Genomic DNA, 10,043 nt, shown 5'->3' with positions numbered 1-10,043 from the left:
TTATCAGCGAATCACACACTGGAATCAACTACGACCAATAAGAATGTGTATGCTAATACATGACTGATTATATGTATGTGTATATTTCTACTGGTATTCGTATTCACTGTGTATGTTATAATCATTATATACCAAAATAGTGTACAACGTCGACGATGTACACACCTTTATTAAAGAGGTTGTCAATTTCACCCTGAGAGGGTGTCAATTTCACCCGGCTATAAGTATTACTATGAATTATTCATTACTCAATTACAGCAAGTACTCCGTGACGTTTACTGTACGTTTTGAAAAGTAGAAACTATGAAACCCGGGTATATGAATTTCACTTTTTATGTCCTGCAATGAGAGTATATTGAATATAAGCTTACTTACCAAATGTTACATTGCTCATCATTACAATTTTTTAGCAACCGTCAACTTCCTTGCTCAGTCTTCTTTCGAACTACAGCCTTCAAAATTCCCGAAGAATTTCATCCAAGCCTTTGCACGAATTCGACCCTGTGGGGATGTTGTTATCCTTTGAAGTAACATCTCACATTTGGTCCGATCTGGCTTTGACACGATATTTCCTTCCATCATACTTATAATCCTTGGTATACTTCTAGTCAACCAAGGAATCTCGAAGTGCACACTGTCTCAGATCACTAAAGAAAGCTACTGTCTGAGGCACTGCACTGCCTCAATATCACCGTCATCTCAAATTTCCATTCTATAAATCCACAAGTCATATGATTGTCATTTGCTGTTCAAATTGTTCACAATATTTCGCTTACGAGGTCACATGCAGAGTGTTTAGTCATATGACAGTCACGAAATACATCGGATAGAATGTGTCACTCTCAGCCAGTGGTATACTGTATTCATTCTACATGTATAGGCGTCGATACGTAGTATGGTGATATGGTTTGGCTAAATCTCTACCCCAAACAAAAAGGCGCCACTTTAGCTGTACACAATAATAGTGTGGCTAAACACTATAACTGTATTCTTTAAAGATTATCAAAATTATTACCGTTATGTCATACACAAATTAACTGAAATGTGTCGCTTTTTTTGCACGTGTGGTTTCTTGCACGTATAATGTGATTTCGATACAATCATTGAATAGGCTTACTTACTTATCCGTTCAAGACTATATGAACTATTTGATCCCCCTGCTACAAACTCTGATTCAGAATCAAATTCAACGTAACACCGTAAATTTTTATTTTTAAATATTGAAAAAAAATCAATCGTTCTGGTAGTTGCATGTGTTCCTCCAAAACACAATGTCCTAGAGGTAAATGATGTAAGTCATCTTTACTTTACTTTTAAATTACTTTAAAAAGCCACGGACAGCTACTTCTGAACAGAAAGAGACGGTGATGTGCAAATATTACATTAAATCAGGGGCTTTAGGAAGATAGCCCAAAAGTCCGGCCCTGGGGTACTAGGAGAACCTTAGTACGTTTTTGAGACGAGTCACAGTAAAACGTTGTGGTTACCTGTATGATATGTAAGCTTATTGTTCATAGGTAAGGTATTGAATATTCTATAGACCAGACCGTTTGCAATGAACTTGTGCGTCTTTAAGTCCTGTAACTCTCATTATATCACTATATAGTTGTCTGTGGTCAAGGTCGGTGATCTTTTATAAGACCCCTTTATGTCTGGTGTGTTTCGAATCCGAATCATTACAGTCAAATAAACACCGAATGAATCGAATATCTTATCACGTTGCGTATTTTTTTATAGACCCCGGTCGAACTCAGAACCTTTCATATGATTCACTTGTTCCATTGCAAACATGACGAACTCTTCGAGACACATCCTAATTTCGTAAAGTTCAAATACAGTTTTTAGAAACTGATAGCATTGTAATTATCAAGAGTAATTCTGATGGCGGATAAAAACAAACCAGACTCAAAAACAGAATCAGAGAAGTAGAAAACACGGAAATCTGGATTATTGACAATTTACACGTCGTCTACTTTTACTATGATTGTACAATTATGATGCTAGTATGTGAATTACTAAATTTTTAATGTAATAGGTTGAATTATAGGTAACAGGGAATTATACTATATAGCTCATAGGTCATCACCATGGAGATAGGTCACAGGTCACTATGATGGAAATATGTCACAATAAATATATGTAATGCTGGAACTCACGCACACATAGACTAACAGAAACCCTACTAGCATTGCTACATTTTATCGTCTTCCTCGACGAACATTTATGTCGAGCCAAACGATAAAATCTGGCACTGTTTGGGTAAGACTTTTGTTGGGCCAGTTGACAAAATGTAGCAGTGATTTATTAAGATTTTGGTCGAGCCAGACGACGTTTTGTGTCAATTTTTGTGATTTTCATTGTATTTATAACTCGAGTTGATTTCAAGCCAGTATAAGGTTAGGGTTAAGCCCTTCGTATGATTCACCTCCTCCTTCCACACCTTAAAGTAATTTCATTAGGGCGAATTATAAATGGAAATACGCCGTAACATTGTGACCACGCAAAAGTGAAGAATGAAATGGCAGAGAAAATCGAACGGGTCCATGAAAACATAAAGATATAAACTCTAGAGTGCCTTGAAATATAAACGGGGATTTATCTAGGATTATTGGATAGTAAGCTTTAATATAAAAGTACAGTCAGGTTTTTATAAAGGTCATCAAACTATTAAGATCATATTATACACCGCACAAACCGTAATATATATATATATATATATATATATATATATATATATATATATATATATATATATATATATATATATATATATATATATATATATATATATATACATATATATATACATATATATATATACATATATATATATACATATATATATATATATATGTGTATATATATATATATATATATATATATAGTTGCATGGACAACATGGGTAAATTAATCAGCGGTCATAATAAAGCCATACTTTCAAAAGCTAAGCAAACACAACAAAATACCTGTAACTGCAGAAAACCAAAGGAGTGCCCTCTCGCAGGAAAATGCCTCATAAAAAGCGTTGTTTACAAAGCAACAGTCACCACTAATCAAGATCACAAATCATACATAGGCGTTAGTGACACAGAATTCAAAAGCAGGTTTAACAACCACAAGTCTTCATTTAAACTTGATCACAAGAAGAAAGACACTGCACTCAGTAAATACATTTGGCACCTAAAAGACAGCAACATTAATTACGACGTACACTGGTCAGTTCTCAAGCAGGCTTCCTCATACTCTAACGTTACCAAACGATGTCAACTATGCCTCTGGGAAAAATATTTTATTATAACTGCCGACAAATCAACGAACTTGAACAGCAGAACTGAATTAATCAGTAAATGCCGGCACGCTAACAAGTTCTTACTTAATAATACGTAACCTTTGTTGTCAATCTTTTTGTGTACACACAGCCATCAGTGAACACACACAAGTTATGTACATAATGCAGGATGTATAGCTAACGAATACTATTAAACCACACTATTACACCTGACGATCCTTCGGGTGAAACGGTCCGTAGTGTAATTCCACTATGTAATATCAGACTCGTCTTCTTTCATTTTTATGTATGATAGCTCTCCAAGGTGATCGAGCACTCTACTTGGCGAAAGAAGAATGAAATTATATGTATATATATATATATATATATATATATATATATATATATATATATATATATATATCATATCGAGATAATGTAGACAAGAACACAATTAAATCTAGGCCATCAACAATATGGACGATATATCAATATCGTTTATCGATCAAACATCTATTCTTGATATATATGTGACGTGGAAAATGAATCTTCTTTTGAAAAGGAGAAGAGCCAAAAAAATGTGTTAAAATTAGTACTGTCAAACATGGCCTGGTTGATCAGCTACATGTATCAGAGTGGAGCTCACTCGAGGTCACTCACTATATCCCAGTGTTCATAGCGTGTCCTACTAATAATACACCTATGACTTGGGTCTGTCGATCACTACAGCTACATATTTGCAAGTAAAAGAACCCGAACTCCATCATGACAGCCATTCCGACTGAGTTTTTTGGAAAATGGGAATTGGACCGACACGAAAACTCCGAAGGACTCTTCCAAGCACTTGGTATACCAGAAAGTTTGAGAGAGAAAATGGCTGGAATGAAAAATACGTTAGCTTTCAGCGAGGAAGATGGCATGGTTGTAATAACTGAAAGTACTATGCCGGGGCAACCTGACCGAGTACAGAAATTCCGGTTGGGTGTAGAATGTGAAATCCAATCACTTTTTGGAACACGGAGAGCTATCATGACATTTGAAGATGGCAAATTGGTCACGCGTAGCGGTAATCCCGAAGAAGATGACCTGAGTGGTATTCGGGAACTCATCGATGGACAGCTCGTTGTTACAGCTAAGCTAACCAAGAGAGGGGTTTCTGGCTCCGCCTTCTACAAGAAAGTCGCACAATGAAACGAACTGTTCATAATACACTAGACATTTTGAATAGCGTGCTCAATATCAAAGCTTGTAGACATATGGTGACATTTACCATTTCATCTCATTATAAATTAGTGCAAAGTGTATGCTACACCTGGTTTCACCGTGATTATCCATCTTGTGTAATGGAGCGCTTGATAAATACTTAACAGTTTGATTTATTTCCACTAAGTAAGCGTTATATTCTAAAACTACTCTCGGAAATTAATACAAAAAAAATATAATAATGAGGACTGCAATTTGAAAAAGGCCATAAAGTAATTAATAATGAATGTCACGTATAATATGCCATTCAAGGCGTCACTTCCGCACAAAGAGTAGGCTATATATAGGGTACATGTATATAGACGTGATATAGTCTCTACATTGCGACAGCTTTAAGACAAGACCTTACTGAGAAGAATTTAAGTTACCCTTCACGACTGTTATCACGATGACTGGTGTTGGGAAATTCGCTGGTAAATGGGAATTCGTTCGCCATGAAAACTCCGAAGCGTTGTTTGCTGAGATGGGGGTACCAGAAGAAGCGGCTAAGATGCTGATTGCTGCGAAACCGCACCTTGAAATCTTCGAAGAGGACGGTTGTTGGGTGTTGAAAGAAACAAATCACGCAGCGGCGGCACACTTTGAGAAGTTTAAACTGGATGAGCCCACCGAGATAACAACGTTGTTTGGTAAACGTGAAATTATCGCCTCTTTAGAAGACGGAAAGCTTGTCACAAGGGGAAACAAACCAGGTGATGATCTGGTCGCGGTCAGACAAGTAGATGGCGATCAGCTCGTCGTGAAAGTTACCAAAAATACAGCCACCGGAGTGTGTTTCTTCAAGAAAGCTTAAAATGAAGACATATAAATTCAGTAAAATATACTCTGAGTAAATAGCTGTCCTTCAAGTAACGTAACTGTTCCAGTAATTTGATGAATTTCAAGTGAAAACTGTTCTGCTATGGCTACACTTCCCTTGCTGCAGACTTGATGTATTTATCTAGGGCAATTGATTATGACGTCATCAAATTGACATGCTATGAGTTATTAATACCTGTGTCCTTAAGTGACTGATTTATCCAATATTTGGTCGATTTTTCTATCCTCGGGCGACTGATTTGTTGCTAGATGGTTTAATCTCAATGGTGTCTGTAATTGTTATTCTGCCCACGATGTGAAGAAATTCCATATTTTTAATATGTATCACAGGGATTGTTGAAATGCTATAACGTAAGGTCTCACTGGTTGCAGATAAAACTATCTCTACCCTGGAGCAATACGGTATCTATGACATGTTACGTTCCTGTTTGTTCTATGTCATATTCAGTCTCGGATAGCTATTTATTAGAGAGATTTTGTCATTTGACATTGAAATTGACGAATGTTTTCCCGTTGCTAGGTTTATTGATGTGTACACGTTTAGATTGATTGATCCTGCTATGTTGTTTTCATTCATATTACGCGATAGAAGATGCTTAGTATCACTTGACAGGTTGTTGTGGTCACTTGCTTGTCTCGGTTTCTGTATTGTAGTATTCGACATTAAATCATTCTGATTGCACATAATGGGATCTCTTTTTTATTTCAAGGTTACTGACAACTTTACGTAAATATTACATGTCAATTGTTTTCAGGTGTAAACTTTGTAATATGAAACTTTGTCAATAGTCTGAATAATCTCAAACCACTAAAAGTGGTCTGAGGAATAATGCAGGTTTGCATGTAACGAGGTATGTAAGGGTACCTAAAACATTAAACTGAGACCATGAACTGAGAGTCTCAGTTTGCAAAAAATAGTCATCTAAGACCAGTCTCAGATGGAGAAAAACAGTCAGACTGAGACTAGTATCAGTTTGGAAAAAATTGTGATCTGAGACCAGTCTCAGATGGCAAACAAACCTGCCAATGTGAGACCAGTCTCAGTTCGCAAAATCTGTCTATCTGGAAAAAACTAGTCTCTGATGTTAGGTTGTTACTGGTACAGAACATTGTGCATCCATGTATAGAGTTACAGATTATTCATGGCAGATCTTTGAAAAAGGCAAAATCACAGGCACACCAATGAATAACGTTATGGGATGTATAAGTGAACTCTGTAAGAACTCCCATGGTTATTGCATGGAGTCTCCCCTTATACTTCCATAGTTATAGAATGTTTATATTATACTCTAAGGATTTAGATACTTGTTAGTGTTTGTATTGTAATCAGTGTTGCCTTCCATACATATTGTTTGTTATGTATGGTGTCAACTATTTCTTAAGTGTAGTTATACAACCCATAACACTAAAGTAAAACATTGTCTGTATGTACAATCATTTATAGCATCCATATCAAGAGCAAAAGTATACGTGTTTCATTTGCTAATTGGCCACATGAGAAATGCCACATGCTAGGTTTGTAAATAAACCATTTGAAACAGTATACTTTTACACTTGATATGAATGCTATGAATGAGTGTAGCACATAGAGAAAGTGCTTTACTTCACTGTTACTCGTTGTACCAGTCAGTGCTTCATGAAGTGTACCAGTACTTCATTTTGCTACTAGCATGGATGTATTAGGGATACATCTATGCTACTAGTACATGTAATGTTTGTTGCATTTACGTAAATGTATAATTTTTGGTAAAGTCTTCAGTATTCACAATGGTCTCAATAGCATAGTCTCTGATCACAATTTTTGTGAACTGACTATTCTCAGGTAGACGTTTTTTGCCATATGAGACTGGCAAACTGGGACTGAGACTAGCAAACAGAGACCGGTCTCAGATGGCCATTTTTTGCCTTCTCAGACTGGTCTCAGATGGCCATTTTTTGCCTTCTCAGACTGGTCTCAGATGACAATTTTTTTGCAAACCGAGACTCTCAGTTTATGGTGTCAGTTTAACATATAATAGTAAGGACGGCACTTTGGTGAAAAGGCCATAAAGATTAAAAATGCAATTCAAGGCGTCACTTCCGGACTAAGAGTAGACTATACATCGGGTACATATAGCCCGACATGTAGATAGACGTGATATATTCTCTACACCAATTAGAAGAATTTAAGTTACCCTTCAGGACTGATATCACAATGACCTTTGTTGGGAAATTCGCTGGTAAATGGGAATTCATTCGCCATGAAATCTCCGATACGTTGTTTGCTGAGATGGGGGTACCAGAAGAAGCGGCTAAGATGCTGATTGCTGCGAAACCGCACCTTGAAATATTCGAAGAGGACGGTTGTTGGGTGTTGAAAGAAATAAATAACGAAGCGGCGACACATTTTGAGAAGTTTAAACTGGATGAGCCCACCGAGATAACAACGTTTTTTGGCAAACGTGAAATTATCGCCACTTTAGAAGACGGTAAGATTGTCACAAGGGGAAACCAACCAGGTGATGATCTGGTCGCGGTCAGACAAGTAGATGGCGATCAGCTCGTCGTGAAAGTTACCAAAAATACAGCCACCGGAGTGTGTTTCTTCAAGAAAGCTTAAAATGAAGACATACATAAATTCAGTAAAATGTACTCTGAGTAAATAACTCTCCTTCAAGTAACGTAACTGTTCCAGTAATTTGATGAATTTCAAGTGAAAACGGTTCTGCTATGGCTACACTTCCCTTGCTGCAGACTTGATGTATTTATCTAGGGCAATTGATTGTGACGTCATCAAATTGACATGCTATGAGTGATTAATACCTGTGTCCTTAAGCGGCTGATTTATCCAATATTTGGTCGATTTTTCTATCCTCGGGCGACTGATTTGTTGCTAGATGTTTTAATCTCAATGGTGTCTGCAATTGTTATTCTACCCACGGTGTGAAGAAATTCCATATTTTTAATATGCATCACAGGGATTGTTGAAATGCTATAACGTAAGGTCTCACTGGTTGCAGATAAAACTATCTCTACCCTGGAGCAATACGGTATCTATGACATGTTACTTTCCTGTTTGTTCTATGTCATATTCAGTCTCGGATAGCTATTTATTAGAGAGACATTGTCATTTGATATTGAAATTGACGAATGTTTTCCCGTTGCTAGGTTTAGTGATGTGTACACGTTTAGATTGATTGATCCTGCTATGTTGTTTTCATTCATATTACGCGATAGAAGATGCTTAGTATCACTTGACAGGTTGTTGTGGTCACTTGCTTGTCTCGGTTTCTGTATTGTAGTATTCGACATTAAATCATTCTGATTGCACATAATGGGATCTCTTTTTTATTTCAAGGTTACTGACAACTTTACATAAATATTACATGTCACTTGTTTTCAGGTGTAAACTTTGTAATATGAAACTTTGTCTATAGTCTGAATAATCTCAAACCACTAACAGACCGGTCAATTTCTTCGGCCTGGGGGTGGATTTGTAGGGAGGGTCACCCTGTTTTTGAGATTGGCAGTAGGCCGGGGAGGGTCATGCTGTTTTGAAAGTTATGGATGGGGGGGGGGGGTCATTGTGTTTTGGATTGTGATGGAAGAAAAAAATCCCTTTCTACAATGGCATATAGCCTTGTCTGAAATGTGGTAAATGTAAGTATTTGTTCTTGTCCCTGTTTCTTACATCAATTCTTTAATATTACTTATTAGTTCATAACTTTACATATACATAGATACATGTATTACCTAGCTACCACACTAGTTACAGAACATGTCATGTAAATACTTGGCTGTTTCACAATCAATGCTTCCCTTATATTGCACTTCGGGGCAAAAGGGAACTTGAAGGTTTCGTAATGGTAATCTTCATATATAGTTTATAAAAGAAGTTAATCTAAATTGTTCTACTCGTCAGTATGAACGTCAGAAGGGATTAATACACTTTCTATTTTGGATACTACATGTTATTGACACTACAAATCACCACATCTCATCAGATTCCAGTTTCTATTATACACTGGGTATGACCACCTAATATACCTGTGACTTTACTAGACATGCAATATTAATGCCCCTATACCAACGTTACGGGCCCATTTTTATGTGATATTTACGTGAGCTATTCGAAGCTTGGAAATATTACCTCAAAGGCTATGAATAACCTAAACATTCCTTAATAGAAACAAAAAACTCCAGATCTGCCAAGGGGGAAACCCCAAGGACTCCCTCACCCCCAGAGGTCACTCATGCATTCAACCAACAATCAGATGCACCAACAACCTTTTTACTGTCATAATGGTATAAAACTTTTCTTAAATATGTTCACCCTATGCTAATTTGAGATGATAGTCTTTTAAAGATGTGAAATGTTTGCCAAGATAGTCTAAAATTGCCTTAAACTCCAAATCTCCCCTACCAATGATACTATCATTAGATTAGAAGACACTTTCGCGTTGGGTGAACCTGCACGATCACAGAAACAAGTGTAATTTTACCCCTTTCATATATAGTTGGCTAAATACGTCAATGTTAACGATATTATCGACATTTTATTGTATTCTGATAGAAATATTCTGAGACATAACTCGGGAAACAAATGCCTGTGGGGACATACTAGTAATATGTGAGGTACGCCGTGACGGGGCGGCATCACACATTGGTACATGGTCAACCCCGCCCACGGGAGAGAGGAGGCCGGTGGGGGCGT

General features: G+C 36.9%; 3 protein-coding genes across 3 annotated transcripts; all 3 read left to right on the top strand.

The window, feature by feature from the left end:
• The first annotated feature begins 3,966 nt into the window (after positions 1 to 3,966).
• LOC144438294 (gastrotropin-like) lies at positions 3,967 to 4,459 on the top strand. Its single transcript, XM_078127352.1, has one exon. It carries the CDS (start codon positions 4,034 to 4,036, stop codon positions 4,457 to 4,459), a length of 426 nt encoding a protein of 141 aa, XP_077983478.1. The 5' UTR covers positions 3,967 to 4,033.
• A 460-nt stretch (positions 4,460 to 4,919) lies between these two features.
• On the top strand, positions 4,920 to 5,324 carry LOC144439765 (fatty acid-binding protein, liver-like). The gene has a single exon (XM_078129029.1). It carries the CDS (start codon positions 4,920 to 4,922, stop codon positions 5,322 to 5,324), a length of 405 nt encoding a protein of 134 aa, XP_077985155.1.
• A 2,220-nt stretch (positions 5,325 to 7,544) lies between these two features.
• Positions 7,545 to 7,949, top strand: LOC144439537 (fatty acid-binding protein, liver-like). The gene has a single exon (XM_078128864.1). The coding sequence runs from the start codon at positions 7,545 to 7,547 to the stop codon at positions 7,947 to 7,949; it is 405 nt and encodes a 134-aa protein (XP_077984990.1).
• Positions 7,950 to 10,043: the final 2,094 nt, after the last annotated feature.

Source organism: Glandiceps talaboti, chromosome 1, assembly GCF_964340395.1.
Source record: "Glandiceps talaboti chromosome 1, keGlaTala1.1, whole genome shotgun sequence".
In the NCBI taxonomy this organism is placed as follows: Eukaryota; Metazoa; Hemichordata; class Enteropneusta; family Spengelidae; genus Glandiceps; species Glandiceps talaboti.
This window is presented reverse-complemented; position numbering and strand designations above follow the sequence as displayed.